The sequence below is a fragment of the Carex rostrata genome, chromosome 8, assembly GCF_964058835.1.
Source record: "Carex rostrata chromosome 8, lpCarRost1.2, whole genome shotgun sequence".
Lineage (NCBI taxonomy): Eukaryota > Viridiplantae > Streptophyta > Magnoliopsida > Poales > Cyperaceae > Carex > Carex rostrata.
The window spans coordinates 2,136,049-2,153,875 of NC_135925.1; the positions used below are offsets into that span (position 1 = coordinate 2,136,049).

The following is a 17,827-nucleotide window of genomic DNA, read 5'->3' on the forward strand; positions in this document are numbered from 1 at the left end:
ATGCACAGAGCGTCCTTAAATTTGTTGATAAAATATAAACTGAACCATTATATATCTTGATTCACAAAATACAGTAATGTACTTTTCTTTTCCAGAAATATGAACAAAGAAATGGAGATTAGACGGTCCAAATTTAAATTCAAAATTTGATTGACCGTAGTTGACATGAATTCCTGTGTTCTCACGCTTTCTCAAAATTTGGAAAATAAAAACCAAGGTTCTAGAATATAGGCTTATTTTTTGGAATACACTATAAAATTTATTTACTCACTACAACATTATAAATTTTTATAAAAATCTATTTAAATACAACATTATAAAAATTGATAATTTTTTACTCACTACAACATTATAAAAATACAAAAAAATTTTATAATGTTGTAGTGAGTAAAAATTTTTTTATAAAAATATGTATAAAATTGATAATTTATTTACTCAATATCAAAAAATTTATAACTACTTAATCTCCAACTTTTATAAAAAAAAATTGATAATTAAGTAGTTGGGTGACTTGATCTCCAACTTTTATAAAAAAAAATACATAATATCTTCAATTTTTGTCTGATTGTCATTATAAAAAAAAAATACATATTCTAAAAAAATTTATTTACTCACTACAACATTATAAAATTTTTTTTGTAGATATTAAGTAGTTGGGTGACTTGATCTCCAACTTTTATAAAAAAAAATTGATAATTTTTTACAAATGTTGAAATGACAATCAGACAAAGTAAATGTGAAAGTTAATATTAGAAACGCGCATAAAATGTCGACGTAATAAGAGTAACTATAGTTAGCAATCAAAATTTAGGAAATTGTTATGTTTTAAAAAAAAATTATCTATAAAAGATATGAGTTCAATAGATTGGCGCAGAGAGCAAAAACAATCTAAATATTGTCAGTGTTTTCCTTTCTATTCTTAAAAATGTCGCTTATACTGTATTAGAAATTTACTGAAAATGTATCTGACATGACGTATTGTTTTCTTATTTTACTCGTAACGCTCTGCGCCTATTATATACAAAATATTACTTACTTGAAAGATGTCCAATACATGTGTGCCACGTGTGATGTAAAGATATGTTCGTAGGTAAATCAGTCGGTTTATTATATTTTTATTAGAGTGAAGGATGAAAACAAAAGTTGTTCGAAAATTTATGAACGGAGCAAAACCTGAAATTCTTTTCCAAAGATACGCTTTGTCTAACTCGCATCTATATATTATATAGCCAAAATCCCGGAGAAAAACAGTGGATCACGACCGTTCGAAAAAGATCTGACGGCAGAAGCTGTGTTCATCAAGATAATCAACGAACGCAACACAAGGACAGTGACGTCAGGGAGCACCATGCCCTTGTGAGTTGGGAATGAGAGAGAGAGTGTCAGTTCACCGAAATCAAATTCTCTCCAATACCTGATAAGGGAATCTTTTACATTTACTAGATCTGAACCGTTTATTTTAACTTGGCACGAATCTCAAAGTCCAATAATACTGCCCTTATGGAGACCCGAATCCCAAACCGGTTGAGATTTAATCTCAAACCGTAAAGTGAGGGTAATCCTCTGCAATACCTGAGAGTCTCAGATACGAACTCCAGTTCACCGCCCCCGATTATAAAACACAAAAAACCCACTTCTCTTCTTCTCGTTCTCTGACGCAGTTCTATTCTCTTTCGTTCCTCTCCTCCCCCCTTCTCTCTCTCTCTCTCTCTCTCTCTTTGCTCTTCGTAATAACCACTCTTAAACCGCTTCGTGAGGGAATTCTAGTTCAAATGGAGCTCCGTTTTGTACGAGAGCTCAGTGGTCTCTGCAAATGGGGAATTCTACTTCAGGTACTATTCCTTATTTACTATTACTATGGCACTTTATTACTTTCCCTCTAATTGATTGTTCAACCTCGATTTTTTGTTTGTTTTTGTTTTGATTAACCCGAGAAAAGATAATAGTGGCACGGTTCTGCTTTCGGAAATTGATCACGTTCCTTGTTATAAATATTTGCTAACATGGGTTTTAGGGGTGTCAGTGGTACCTTTTTAGCCATTTACCCGACCCGTATCGTATTCGATAAGGCGGGTATGGATAAATTTTTTTTTTCGTTAGTTTATTGGGTATGGGTAAGAATTTTTTTTCGTTAAATAAATGGGTAAGGGTATGGGTAATGACTATTTCGTACCCATTATCCTATAGGGTAATTATAAAATCCAAATATATATTTAATTCAATTTCCAACCCACTTAAATGTATATTCAATTCAATTTCCAACCCACTAAAATATATATTCGTGTTTTTGAATTTTTATTCTTTATAAAAATTAATTTAGTTGGAATTGATTGCACATCTATTTTATTTTTTTATTAGAAATGCACTTATATATGTGTTAAAATGAATGAGTTTTTTATGCTTAATTTGTAAAATATAATAAAACTAATTATTATACTAGTATTATCCGTTATTCACCCGCTACTGTTTCGTTACCCGATAATATTAACGGGTAAGGGTAAGGTAGGGTAAGATCAATTTTTAATGGGTATGGGTAGGATATGGGTAAGGTCAATTTTAAGATATGGGTAAGGTCAATTTTAATGGGTATGGGTATGAAAATGTCTCCACCCGATCCGTACCGTATCCATTGACACCCCTAATGGGTTTAAACCAGTTAATTTGGTTGTTGGTTTGGTTAGACTTTTGCTTCTTAGCTCTTGACCAGGGAAATGGAGGTTCTGTTTTTGGATGTCAATTGTATTTTATATAAACGGGAAAAATCTCTTTTTGTTAGGACATGTAAACATAACGGGAAATTAGTTCTATTTCTGATTTACAGCTGAATATAATGCAAAGCCAGATTCTTATTAGGTAGACTTGTTGGGCAATTGAGATTAGTTCGAATTCCATTGTTTGATTAGACCAATCTATTTTCTTACGCAAACATAGAATTGGATTACGTTGGCGTATAATTTATATTTAACACCATGTAGTATTTTTCTTCTCTCAATTTGAAATCAACCTTGATTGTGCTTGAGTGGATCTGTCCTTAACATTAGATACATAATACAAAATTTGATTTATAAAATCCAAGAATCAGGATGAGAGTGCACAATTTTAATAAAATAGTTTGATGTCCACCTCATTTAGATTTTTTTTCTAAGTTAAGTGAACTAACCACACACTTTCTGCTCATAGGGAGTTCAGACCCTCTTTCTCCCCATCAACTATTATTGAGCTTTTGTTAATTATGAAACAAATTATAACTGGGGTCCAGCTATGTAAATAGATTTAGATTTTAGATTTTTTTTTTTTTGTAGATATAGTTGCCGTTGAATTTGTCAACTTTAACTATTCACAAAAAACCTCCCATTTCGGTTTTGAACCTGTGACCTCCCACGCTGGGAGGGCATTGCTGTAATATTTTTTTTCAAAGTACTTAAGAATGAATAGTTTGTAAACTTCTTTTGCTTTCAGGCCAATTAGTTCAATGTAGTAAATGACTACTATTGGTTAGCAACATACCAAAAGTTTGTCACTCTATCTGAACTCAACAATCAATAGCCTTTCACTTAAAAAAAAAAAATCACTCCATAAAAAAAAAGGAACAATGGAATAGCCTAATGGTCCCAGTTTCTTGACTTTATTTTTTGATGAACAATACTTGACTTGAATAGTATGGTGGGCACAATGCAATTTTGGAACAGTAGCAATTTCTAATATTCAATTTCTTGCACCCTACTTTTAGATGATTCTACTCTTCAGTGCAAATGCACAAAATCCGAACAGCACATCAGGGTATATGCTCCTCTTTCAAATTCTTTTGTTTAATTTACTTGAAACTCCTTAATTCCTTCAATTTTATATAAGATCTATGAATGTGTTTTTCTGTTTTGTTAGCAGTATAAATGCAGAAGGATACTGTTCGATGTATGGTATTTGCGGACAGAGGGCTGATGGTAAAGTACTCAATTGTGCCAATTCAACTCATGCTGTTAAGGTGAGATAAGCTTCTTTTATCTGATGTGGCATAGTTTGCTTAATTTTTGGTTTATCTTTTTCTTTATTTGCTTATTTGAGGTTTAATCAAGCCTAAACAACAACACTAAGAAAAACAACAAACTTATAATGGTGCTGTACCAGCTTGTTACCAGGCTGGTTTAGTTTGATTCCCATAATCCTTGTGTAATTTAGATGCATGCTTCCATATTCTTTATCTCATAATGAAAATGTTTTTGTTCTCCAGCCCGATCAATTGCTTTCTTCAAGGATTCAAAGTCTGTGCCCAACCATTAGTGGTGACATATGCTGCACTCTTGAACAGTTCGAAACCTTACGCTCTCAAGTCCAACAGGTACTGCCTAAAATTATGTTTGTCAAGCTTCCATTAGCTTGAACATTTGTAAGTTCTTTTCCTTAGCTGGTACTGGCATTATAGTTTTTTTTTTCTCTGTTTACCATTTTATGTAGGCGATTCCGTTTCTTGTTGGATGCCCAGCATGCTTGAGGAATTTTCTCAATCTTTACTGTGAGATGTCGTGCTCTCCGAATCAAAGCCTCTTCATTAATGTCACTTCTGCCCAGAAGGCCAGTAATATCAGGGGTTAATTACCAGGCTTTTTTTTTTTTTCTGTTGGTACCAACCAGCACATACCGTATCACTGTATGCTAAATCTTTTTTATTTCTTTGTAGGCTAATAATACAGTTTCAACTATAGACTTCTTTGTAACAAGCACGTATGGAGAAAAGTTATACAATTCATGCAAGGATGTTAAATTTGGGAGCCTGAATACCCGGGCCATGGATTTTATAGGAGGTGGTGCTCGCAACTACCAAGGTACCAATTACTTGCGATTTTGATCCATTTATGTAGAGTTGGTTGATCTTTTTTACTTTTTCTCATGTGATGGGTTTTTTTAATCGGTTGTGGTACAAAGAAATTCAATTTCACTTTTATTTTTAACATTTTGTTGTAGAATGGTTTGCATTTATGGGTAAACTAGCAATAGCGAACACACCGGGATCACCTTTTGCCATAACATACCGAGCTGATAACACAGATACCTCTGCAATAAAGCCTCTAAATTCGACCGTTTATTCATGTGGGGACACCTCTCTTGGCTGCTCTTGCGGTGACTGTCCCTCGGCTACAGTTTGTGCCAGCTCTACACCAACTGCTCCAAAACATAAGACATCTTGCACTGTCAAGATGGGTTCCCTAATGGTAGAAACTCTCTGAGAATATTCCAATAATACCCTCCTATCATTTCTTCTGGTAATGCTAATAGACGGGTGGATCTACATGGAGTGAATCATTCATTTTCAAAAAAATTGTGCTTATACATGATTTTCTATATAGTTTAGAGTAAAATGCTACGAGTACTGTAAAATTGACCTCCATACTCAGCATGAAAATTGTATATGATTGACCCCAATGTGTAGCTTGAGAGTCTGGCTCCACCTCTCTTACAGATTGTAATTTTGGATATGTATTGTACAGCCAAGATGCCTGGATTTTTATTTAGCAGTATCATACATTGCGTTATTGCTTGTATGTTCGGTTTGGGCCCTGAGAGTGCACAGGAAGCGAGTGAATGCTGCTATTGAAGATCATGACGACAATGCAGATGGCCAGGAAGATATTCACCACCCAGTATGACATATATCTTGTTTTTCTTACTATATTCGTAGTAATGGGATTTGTAAAAGAATTCAGATCCAGTGCAATACCTGGTAGAATGAGATCTGAGTCGTCAGTTTTAATCTGGCATGAATCTCAAAACAAACCCCCTATATCCCTATATCTAAATGGGCACCGTATTACTTTCGGCTCACTGGGATTGTACTCAGTCCAGTACCTGAGGGAATACGGACTCTTTGCAAAAGCCACCAACACCTTGTTCTCATTTCAGAAATCACCAATCGATATTACATTATCTGCCAAAAAAACTCCAAACTAACTTGTATTATCTGGGAGTTAGAAAAGTAAAACTTTAATCTTAATGCCGTATTCCCAATATACAAAACTTAATTCTTTGTACTCCAACTATAATTATAAGAATTAATAATCTTTGTTGACCTCTTTCTTTCCATAATGATTGTGTGTAATGCATTTAAAACTTAGCTGCAATTGCCTTGTAAAATGGAGATAAAACTAAATTAATGCCGTGCTCATGTTTTAAGAGGGGCAGATTTACCCTAAGAAGTAATTAAATGTAGAGTCAAGTGGAATTTTTTTTTGTTGGATTACTCCTTTCTGTTTTACATTTGATGAATGGATTGTTGGATTTGCAAATATGGATAAAAGTAGATATTCTTTTCCCAGACATTTATTTTCCTTTTGGTATTTTCTCTTCAGAAATGTTATGCTTTTGATTTGTCAAATATAACATGGGCTTTTCTTTTGATAGGCAAAACCACCTTCAGATGTTCAGAAGCTCATTTTAAAATACTACAGGCAGGCATCTCTTCTCTCAGCTCTCACCTGATTCATGTTTCATTTCTTAATCATGTAATAAAAATACGTCATTGACATTAAATGCAGGAATTGGGGCTTTTTTGTAGCTAAACACCCATGGACAGTGTTGCTCGTGTCACTGGTCATTCCTGCCATATTTTGTGTAGGGGTAACACGTTTCAAAGTGGAAACACGACCTGAAAAGGTATGCATTGAAAAGGGTATAGCCGTGTGAAGTTGTGTCTTTTGTTCTTTTATTTTAATATGGAATTAGTTTAATTCAAAGTATGGGTCATTTTTCAGCTTTGGGTCTCACCACGGAGTCATGCTTTAAAAGAGAAAGAATATTTTGATACAAACCTTGCCCCATTTTACAGGATTGAGCAGGTATACTGTTATGTACTTTAAATTTTATAACTTTGATGAAGGTTGTAAGGCATGCAACTCTTCTCCCTGTCTTTGCCTCTAATTCTCATATTGTACTTACTTCAAGCATTTTATTTGCTTGCAGAATATAGTTTTCAGAACTGTTGCCTTCTACTTTCAAGGGTTAATTTTAATACTGCTAAAACATTTTGTTGCAGCTTATAATAGCAAATGGTACAGGCAATGTCGTGACAGAAGATAACATCAAGCTTCTCTTTGACATACAAAAGAAGGTACATGATAGTTAAATTTTTCTAGTTGAAAGTTACAATAGTTTTGTTTATTTTCTGTTGCTTACGTGCATAATTTAGGTCGATAGTCTTCGAGCAAATTATTCAGGACACTCGGTAGCTCTGACTGATATATGCTTGAACCCACTTGGCACAGCATGTGCTACACAGAGTGTTTTACAGGTTCTTTTCTGATTTTTGTTCCTATAACCTTGTTGTTAGACACTTTTAGTCAATGAAGCTACTTTGAGTTGCTCCATACTTGATATTGTTTTCTTATTTTTCCCTCTTTTCACAGTATTTTCAAATGAATCCTCAAGGCTACACTACCTATGTAGACCATGCAAATTATTGTTTCGAGGTAAGTCCCAAAACCAAATATCAAAGCTCTTGCATACCAAAATATTAAAACAGATTCTCAAGATTGATGGGATGATATTTTAATTATATAAGAGGGCTGTTCTATAGCAATTAGATATAAGAAGAAAAGAATGCAACTAATGGATTTTGAACATAGGCTGAATGATGTTATTTATATTTGTTGGTTATTCTTCCTGAGATTCTAGGTTTTTCTGTTCAAAATATGCTATGACTAGACTCTTCGTAGAAAGTTTTGACAAAACAAAGAGGAAAAAGAAGTATAAATAGTTATATTAGTAAATCCTAAATAGGGACCGTCAGACTACTAATATAAAGAAAGAATGAGCGAGATGAAAGGCCTTGAAAGTCATTAGACTTACGGCATAACTTTATTTTTGCATCAGCATTACTCTTCGGATGAATCATGCCTTGGCACATTCCAATCACCAGTAGATCCAAGCACAGCATTGGGTGGATTTTCCGGAAATAACTATTCTCAGGTATTTCATTTCAATTATTTAACCAAACTTGACCGAAACATTCAAGTGGTAGTCTAACTTTTGGGTCTTTCCTGTTGTATGATCTTAGGCCACAGCAGTTGTCATAACATATCCGGTGAATAATGCGAAATCCAGCCATGGTAATGCAATGGCTGAGGCGTGGGAAGAGGCTTTCATTACTCTTGCTAAGGTTCCCTTTTTCATATTCTTTTGTCATTTTTGTAGAACCCTATGCCATTAATCTATTATGCATGTGCAATGTTGTGAAAATTATAAATATGGCAGGAGGAGATATTTCCGATGGTACAAGCACAAGGCTTGTCCCTTACTTTTTCATCTGAAAGCTCAATACAGAAAGAATTGACCAGAGAGAGTACAGCTGATGCAATAACCATACTGGTAAACTTTTGACATTCTCCTTTTGTTCTGAATCTAAAGAAATCTTGAATTTTATATGTTTTGGACATAATGTTGCTATTGTGATGCAGATAAGCTATGTTGTGATGTTTGCATATATTACATTGATGCTTGCAAACTTTCCCCGTCATCAGTCTGTTCTTTCCATTCTTGTTTCAACTAAGGTATTGAATTCTTCGTTTTACATAGTTTTCAGTTTTCTTTATTTACTTTTTTTTTTATTAAAGGGCCGCCTCAGTACACCCCAGCATCTTTTAGATGCTATTCTCAAGAATTGAACCTATCTCTCCATAGAGAGAAGGAGCTCGCACCACTACGCTAAGCCTGCAGTTCCATAGTTTTCAGATTTAACTACTATTTTTTTGGGATGATATTTTGAAATATAATTATTTCTATTTTCAGGTACTCCTAGGCTTATCTGGTGTTCTGTTAGTTATGCTTTCAGTTGTTTCATCAATCGGCTTATTCAGTTTCTTTGGAGTAAAATCTACCCTTATTATCATGGAAGTGATTCCTTTTCTTGTTCTTGCGGTAAGCTTTCACTCTTTTCACCATCTTTGTAAAATTCTTTTACCCATATTCGAGTAACTTAAACTTATATGCATTAATCATAGGTCGGGGTGGATAACATGTGCATTTTAGTACACACAGTCAAGCGCCAGCCGACAAACTTTCCATTGGAATCAAGAATAGGTCTGGCAATGGTTGAAGCTGGGCCCTCTATCACTCTCGCTGGCCTATCTGAGGTTTTGGCCTTTGCAGTTGGCATTATTATTCCTATGCCGGCTGTCCGTATTTTCTCCCTTTTTGCTGGTTAGTTAAGTTTTCAGTTTTTATGAAATAAAAATTACAGTTTAAATCTTCAAGCTTAGTACTGATCAATGGAAGATAACAGGGCTGTCCAAACAATGGTAAAATCAAAAGGTAATCAAGCACAGGGAAATTTGCAAAAATGTCCCCAAGTTGCAATAAAGTTGCAAGCAAGCCTCTCCCCTTGTGTGCTAAGAATGTACCCACTTAAAATTATGGTACTAGTTTTAGCTGTTCTTGGCCACCATTAGTACCATTACATATCAATACTTGTGTAATAAAATGACTATGCATTAATTTAACTTCAGATTGATTATCTGTCTGATTTAGTTTTATTTTTCTTTGTTAAAACATTATTGTTTCTTATTTCAGCAATGGCTATATTAATTGATTTTCTCCTACAAATGACGGCCTTTCTGGCATTGATTGTGTTGGATTTTAGAAGAACCGAGGATGGAAGAGTTGAATGTGTTCCTTGTGTGCAATTTGATAGAGAGAAAAGTTCAGGTAATAATTCGAACTCAACGCATTTTGTTAGTGCTGTTTCCTTTTGCTGAAAATGGACATCTTTTTTTTTATTATTGACAGCAAACCAGAATCAGGAATGCAATATTGGTCTGATTGAGCAATATATGAAGGTAATATATTTGTGTGACTTTCTGCATATATATATTTCTCCAAGTTAGATACTGTGCAAGATAATATAATGTTGGGTAATGTACTGTGCACATACTGTGTGGATTGGTGTTTGTACCCGGTTTTATACTAGTACCTGTTATGGTAACTCTTGATTGATTCTATTTCAAAACTAATCAATTTATTTGCCGTGTAATCATTAAGCATACTCAAGAACGTGCTGTTTATCTCTATATTTTGAATTTTTTTTTTTTTTTTGTAGAAATGCCATGGACCTTTTCTTGCCAACAAAATAGTTAAAGCTGTTGTACTTGCCCTGTTTGCTGGATTTTTCTTCATAAGCATTGTGAGTCCCATCACCACTGCTCTCTCTCTCTGGATTTTACTTGTTTGCATTATAAATTACTTTTTCTGATAGGCACTCTTGGCTAGGCTTCAACCAGGCTTAGAGCAACAGACTGTACTTCCCAGAAATTCTTATTTACAGGTACACCTTTTTTGTTGTTATACATTGGGCTTCTTTATGTAATGATCTATTAATCTGTACACATTCTTTATTCTTTGACTGCTACAGGGCTACTTTAGTGACCTTGAGAAGTACTTGAGAGTGGGACCTCCAGTGTATTTTGTGGTGAAAAATTTCAACTACAGGTATGCTTTTTTTCTTTATTTAACTGAAACTTTACTAATAATCGGCTCAACAATGAGATGCTCTGTTGCAAACTTCCTCATAAGTTTTTCAACACTTTTAATTTTTTCAGCACGGAATCAGATCAAACAAACAAGATTTGTTCCATCAACCAATGCAATTCTGGCTCTTTATTAAACCAGGTAAAACCCTAAAATAGCTCTTAGGATTTTTTACTATTTTTAAGTTTTAACACTAATTTCACTTGTAAGATGTAGAGATAGTGACTTCAAGAGCTTGTTCTCAACACCGTTTTGGATAACTTCAATTCAATGCATAATAAATATGTATAAAGGGGGGGAATTTGAAAATGGTGAATTTTGAATGATTCTAATAATATTGCAACCTTGGAATTCAAAAGGGAATAATTAACAAACCAATCATGCAGTTAATTAAGATGTTGAAGTCTCCATGTTCTGATAGTTAGGCTCAAATATAATATAAAAACAAAGAGTGGGGTTAAAATGCCCCATTGTATTCGTCCCCAATCATGCCTCACATAGTTATTTCCTTTGTCAAAGTCCAAACAGTCAATTCAAACCGTTTAAATGATCTCCATATTAAAATGTGTTACAAGACAATTTTATATTTTTTTGGAACTTTTTAACTATTTTTTAGATAGGTACAAAATCATTGTTTTTCAGAAGATTCTGGACCATCCAAAAACAATGTATCGTACCTATCTAAAAAAAAGTAAAAGTTTCCAAACATATAAAATTTGGTTTCCAAGCACATTTTAATATGGGGATCATGCTGAGCAGTTCGGATCGACTGTTAAATACGGAGATAAGGATGTGAGGCATGATTGGGGCACAAAAACAACGAAGCATTTTAACCCTACTCTTTAAAAAAAAAGGGTTGGATTCCTCCAATACAATTATTAGCAGAAAATTAATTCACAATTAGTTACTAGACAGGTATCATGTTAACCATCTTGTCTTGTAAATTATAGTCTTTAATTCTTCCTAACTTAATGTACAGATAACCAAAGCGTCACTTGACCCAAAAAGCACTTTCATAGCAAAACCCGTGGCATCATGGCTTGATGACTTCCTCGTCTGGCTCTCTCCTGATGCATTCAGCTGCTGCCGTAAACACGTCAATCAAAGCTACTGCCCTCCTGATGACCAGGTATATGCAGATTACACCAACATTATTTCATGTATACAATAGACCTTTAAGTTGTCTACTTTAATTTGGAATAAAACCCAACTTTTGAAATAATTTCCAATTATTTTTGCAAATAATTCCTACACTGAACCATATTTTTTAGATATTCAATCCATCCTTGAAATTTATATGTAAAGTACACTCTAGTTGTTAGAGCTTTGGCATATTTGCAATCTAAAACAGGTAAAGGTTTTGGTAAATTTCACCCTACGTTTTACTGTATTTACAAATAACATGACATATCTTTGCCTATTTATAGTTGCAGGCCCTACAGTTTTATGCCCCTTTGTGTTTCCTCCTCTGCAAATAATATCCAACCGTGTTTGAATATTTGCTATGTCTACTTGTATCTTTCTGCTAATTTATATTTGAGGATTTCACTGTGAAAATCGAGGCCATTGTTAGCACAAGTGATTGAATTGCCCCTTGATATAGTAAGAGCTGAACCTAAATGACTTTGGAGACTGTGCATACTTGGAATGCAAATGTTAAATCCAGATATACTTTTGTTCAATTCCAACTCAAGGTGGGATAAGACCTAAAGAGGGGGGCAAAATTATCCACAGACTAGATATATTTTGTCAATAAAAAAGCATAAACACTATTTTTTTTTATTATTTTGTCAATCTGAATTAGGTATGTGAACTCTTTGCTTGTAGGCACCTTGTTGTGAGATGGATGACGGCACGTGCACCACAACAACAGGCATTTGCAACAACTGCACTACTGTAATTTAAAACCACACTTCACTTTGTACTTCATTTTTCTTACCATTGATAGTGTTGTTAATATGTTATTGCGTAAAACAGTGCTTCTTGCGGTCAGATTTGAAAAATGGCCGGCCGTCCACATCTCAATTTAAAGAGAAGCTTCCATGGTTTCTTGATGCATTGCCTTCTTCTGACTGTGCTAAGGGAGGGAAAGGAGCTTACACCACTAATTTAAATCTTAATGGTTTGTACCTCCTGTTCAAAATTAAGCTTAATTGAGACAGAGACATCTAATTTTGAATACCTGCATATTAATTTGCCAGGTTTTCAGAGTGGGGTTATTCAAGCTTCGGCATTTCGCACCTACCACACTCCTCTTAACAAACAGGTTATAAAAGAGGCACCAAGGGGAAAAGAACTGATCTTTTATTATTTTATTAACTTTATGTGCTTTAACTCTTTTTTTTTAATAAAACTTGAAATTCCAGAGTGACTATGTAGACTCCATGCGAGCTGCAAGAGACTTCAGTAAAAAAATGTCGAAATCATTGCAGGTACATAAATGTAAACCCAGTTTTCTTATTTTGCAACGAAACTCATCTTTGTTTTACTAATTGTGTTATTTCAATTCAGATGGAGATTTTTCCATACTCGGTTTTCTACATATTTTTTGAGCAATATCTTGACATATGGAAAACAGCGTTCACCAACCTTGTTATTGCTCTAGGTATCCATTTCTCCTTGAATATAACAAGAACTGAAGTTACTTAATTTCATTTATTTCTCTTTACCATACACTTTCATTAAACTGACAATGTATGCTTCATTTAACAGTTGCGGTATTTGTAGTTTGTGCTGCTCTAACCACCAGGTTGTCATTCTTGCACTGTTTTAAACTAACATTTAGTAAATTCACTTTTAACTATGTCTTTCTTGATCCTAGCTTCTAACTGAGCTTTTAATTTACTTTATGATCTCAGCTTCTGGACAGCATCAATCATTTCGGGTGTGGCATTGATGATTGTAATCGATTTGATGGTATTATAATCTCTTTCCTTTTTTCTTTCAAGTCTGGATACCGTCCTAACCTTAGGCTGAACCTAACGGCCTCCAAAACCTATTGAATAGACCTCAAATGAAGAATCCAAACTGTTCAAAGCGATCTACTTCACGAGTGATGCGTTTACATACAAAATTTATAAATTTTGGAATTCATTTGGTATCAAGTTAAACTGTCAGAACTGATGGAAAATGTCTGCATTAAAATTAACTTAAAACCTTCTATTTTTCATCATTTTTTTACCGCTTGACTTGACACTAAATAAATTCGAAAATTTAAATATTTTATATGTAAATGAAGCTTTTACAAAGGAGATTGGTTTGAATGGTTTGGACTCTTTGTTTGAAGCCTATCCCATAGGGTTTTGGGCCGTTAGGATTTCAGTACGGTAGCCAGACTCCTCTTTTTGTTGAAGAAGTTTGTCATGATTATTTATGCCTAATGTGAATCAATGGCAGGGGGTGATGGCTATACTTGGTATTCAGCTAAATGCACTTTCTGTCGTGAACCTTGTCATGTCAATTGGTATTGCCATTGAATTTTGTGTCCATATAACACATGCTTTTACGGTTAGTTCCTTTTTCTATACTCTCTATATACATCCTTTTCCTTTTTCTATACTCCCTATATACACATCCTTTTCGATCCTTTTCCATTACAAATTTTATGCTAAAAACAGGTTAGCATAGGAGATAACAACCAAAGAATGAAAAGAGCTGTGTCTACTATGGGAGCCTCTGTTTTTAGGTTGGTTTGTACCAGTAATAATTGCACAAGTTTTGATCAATACTAGCTGTTTTACCATTTTATTCTGACAAATTTGCTCTGCTTTCCATAGTGGAATCACTTTGACAAAGCTGGCCGGAGTCGTCGTTCTACGCTTTGCCAAATCCAAAGTTTTTGTGGTATCTGATACCTTTTCACCATCTCTAAAATGCTGATCCTTTCTGAAGAATTTTTATTAGGAATTTGTCTAAAACTACTTCTGTTTAACTTTCAGGTGTACTATTTTGAGATGTATCTTGCTTTGGTTATCATCGGCTTCCTACACGGGCTTATATTCCTTCCGGTGAGCTATAGTTGCTTGTTAATTTCCTTTAAACAAAATTTACATTTAATCATTAAATATATTTATTTTCTTATATGTTTCTTGTCAGGTATTATTGAGCATAAGTGGGCCCCCAGCAAGGAGGCAACCCATTCCAGATCAACCGCAAGACCAGCTTGGAAATGGAAACCAACGGAACTGAGAATATTATATAATATGTGACAGCTTTATAGTTTTATTTATTTATTTATATTTTGTTTTGTTTTCTTCCCATTCTCTGGTATCATCTTTTACAGTGTAAATATGCCAATTTTAAATTTATAGCATTTTAGAAACATTAAATCTATGACACCGCGTCCTGAATAGTAACGGATCAAGCACAAATGTTGTATTTTGCGACTTTTTTCTCTTTGAGGAAAACGTTGTAATCTACAATACAACGTTTCAACCTTAAGATACGTCATAGATTACAATACTTCTGTAACATTTTTTTTATATATAAATGTGAGCATTTAATAACGAAACTATAATTGTTATTAATTGCTTGGCAGTGCGTGTCCATCCGACAAATGCATACCGTTATTTACAATAATGATTGGAATCCTCATTTAGAAAACTTAATCCTAGAGCGGTTTTATAATCTTAATTAAAACTTTAAAAGCTTCAAGCAATCAACAAGAAAAGGACAAGTATTATTAACACCCAAAAAACTCTATCTTAAAACTTTTTGATTCAAATTAGCTATTTAATAATATTTTAATTGTTATTTATATTAAGTCAATGTTTTATTATTTAAAATTACGACATTTCATATAAACTAAATTTGACACTTAACATGCTAACATTTTACTAAACCTAGATGAACGCTGAAATTAAACCATAGTTAGATTTGACAACTTTTATTTGATAAATTAAGTACGCATTTCTTGTAGTGGGAAATATAATATAACTACGTAAGCTGAAACAGAGTTTTTGTCACAGAAAATCTAGTATACGTTGGGGTTTTCAAATCAAAACGAGGGATCCCTAGGATTTGTCAGATTAGTCAAAATCTCGGAGGAAGACAGATTGTTGGAAGGACAGAAGTGCGCTGTCCGTCGAATTTTTTTTTATTCAAATTATAGTAAATAAAAGAATAAGTCCTCACAACATTTTAAAAATAATATATTATTTTTTTATCTGTTAATTTTTTTTATCATCTAATATCATCGGATGAGTCATGTATCATTTTTTTTTTTTTTGCTAAAAATCGGTTAAATGTATTATTTATTATTGTAAAAGTTTTTAATATTTTGAAAAAAAAATTAGCTGTGTCCAAATTTAGTTTAATACAAAACTGATTCATAGATATTTTTCTCGTATTAAATATCTAATTATTTATTTAAATAGTTATTTTTTCGGAATGAAGTCTGAAGAACAACTTACCTAAAGTTTATGTTGAGAACGAGATTTCTAAGAAAATAACAATGAATACATGCAGGGTGAAAACGGACTGGATATGGTGCGGATAGTCGTAAAATTATATCCGTATTTCTTTTTAGTTTTTCAGATACGGATACGGATCAAATATTAAACAAATACGATAGGGATCAGATATTTAACAAATACGGATACAGATTGAATTGAATATTTATTGAAAAATTATAAAAATATTATTAAAAGATACTAAAGTTCATAATATTTATCTAGTTATGAAGGTTAATAACAAAATTTGTTCATAATATATATTAAACCATATGTTTTATGAGGAGGGATCAAGTTACAACATTTTTTGAGTTACAACAAGTTACAACAAGCGTTTTCTACATTTTGAAAGTCCAAATCGTCGATCCAAACCGTTAGATGTGATCTCTACAATAAAATGTGCTTGGAGACCAAATTTTATATTTTTTGGAATTTTTTTACTATTTATTAAGATGGGTACAAAAACTAGTCAAATTCATACCATTGAATTTTGTACCCATCTTAATAAATAGTAAAAAAATTCCAAAAAATGTAAAATTTGGTCTCCAAGCACATTTTATTATAGAGATCACATCTAACGGTTTGGATCGACGATTTGAACTTTCAAAATTTAGAAAACGCTTGTTGTAACTTGTTGTAACTCAAAAAATGTTGTAACTTGATCCCTCCTCATGTTTTATATCTACTATTTAGATACAGATAATTGAAATGTAAAATCATATTCGTATCCGTATTCATACAGATATTCGGATATCCACATCTAATTTTTTAAATACAGATCGAATACAAATCATATATTATCGATATCGTTTTCACCCCTAAATACAGGTGTCCGGATCTCCTAAAGTAACTCAATCTTTGAATTTTAGATCGGGACCATCCGATTCGAATCCGTCACTCGAGATTGCTTCGCGATTCGAATTCATCTCTCGAGATGTGTGCGCTCCACTACGGATAGATTATTACGGATTCGAATCGAATAGTCCTGATCTAAACCCAAATATTGAGTTACTTCACGGACCTGAACTCTAAATACAGGGCATAAAACAGGGATGAAATGTGGGGCCCATCCTTCTTATTTCTTGATATTTATTTATTTATTTGAAAAATAATTTTAAAATTTATCTTGATTAAATATAGATTTTCGGGTTTGTCTGTGCCCTTGCCTTCATATTTAATCAAAATCAAATATAAATCCTTTAATTGATACGGGACCCACTTGTTTAATCCAGATGCAAATAAATAAATTGGCATCATGGACTCATGGTCCGTTACCTTGATACAATGCATGTTCATTTAATTAGATATCGTATGATGATTTCTACAAAATAAAAAAGAGAATGTATTTAATTGGAGTTTTATATAGATACATTAGTTAAAAATTGAGACCTCCAGTTGTAGATAGAAATGGAGATGATGCCATTGGATAATTGACGGAGCAGTAAAACAAATTAACCGACAAAAAATTGGACCTTATGCAGCTAAACGACCTGCAGCGTTTCGACTATTGACTGTTACTTCCTGGGATTGACCGACACGTGTCGAATGCCTATGGATGGGCCCACTTACAAGAATAGGGAGTGACCGGATAAGTCATTGTGGTAACTGGAAAGTATTGGTAAATATTTTAACAGATTAGTTTCCGCTTCATACAGCGCACAATAATAGACATTGCTGTTTTGATTCTAAAGTATGTGCCTTGCATGAAGTCAAAACTATTCTGTTAAAATATTTACCGGAAAGGATGAGGGAAAAGACGGAAGGATTAAAAATAGAAAGCGCAAGGGATCTGAAAATTTGAATAGCAAAGCAACACGCGCAGTAGCCGTTAGAAGAGAGCACGTGGAGCGGCTCAGGTCTCCTCTCTT

General features: G+C 33.6%; 1 protein-coding gene across 1 annotated transcript; it reads left to right on the top strand.

Annotated features, from left to right (window-relative positions):
* The first annotated feature begins 1,653 nt into the window (after positions 1–1,653).
* LOC144557983 (uncharacterized) lies at positions 1,654–14,830 on the top strand. The gene is made up of 39 exons (XM_078306672.1): positions 1,654–1,832; positions 3,731–3,780; positions 3,883–3,982; positions 4,229–4,336; positions 4,453–4,569; positions 4,676–4,820; positions 4,960–5,207; positions 5,484–5,636; positions 6,394–6,444; positions 6,502–6,645; positions 6,744–6,827; positions 7,025–7,099; positions 7,178–7,279; positions 7,395–7,457; positions 7,861–7,956; positions 8,045–8,146; positions 8,242–8,355; positions 8,445–8,537; positions 8,776–8,904; positions 8,988–9,186; positions 9,556–9,690; positions 9,772–9,821; positions 10,082–10,165; positions 10,238–10,306; positions 10,394–10,470; positions 10,581–10,650; positions 11,489–11,638; positions 12,337–12,405; positions 12,487–12,631; positions 12,711–12,775; positions 12,876–12,941; positions 13,021–13,114; positions 13,222–13,258; positions 13,368–13,425; positions 13,906–14,016; positions 14,127–14,194; positions 14,286–14,352; positions 14,448–14,516; positions 14,605–14,830. The coding sequence occupies exons 1-39, from the start codon at positions 1,773–1,775 to the stop codon at positions 14,695–14,697; spliced, it is 3,810 nt and encodes a 1,269-aa protein (XP_078162798.1). The 5' UTR covers positions 1,654–1,772; the 3' UTR covers positions 14,698–14,830.
* Positions 14,831–17,827: the final 2,997 nt, after the last annotated feature.

Excerpts from the sequence above, each read along its gene's own strand:
- LOC144557983 (XM_078306672.1), top strand. The coding sequence starts at position 1,773 with ATGGAGCTCCGTTTTGTACGAGAGCTCAGTGGTCTCTGCAAATGGGGA. Across the intron at positions 4,570-4,675 it reads ATGTCACTTCTGCCCAGAAG|GCTAATAATACAGTTTCAAC; the intron begins GCCAGTAATATC and ends ATTTCTTTGTAG. Across the intron at positions 11,639-12,336 it reads ACTGCCCTCCTGATGACCAG|GCACCTTGTTGTGAGATGGA; the intron begins GTATATGCAGAT and ends CTTTGCTTGTAG.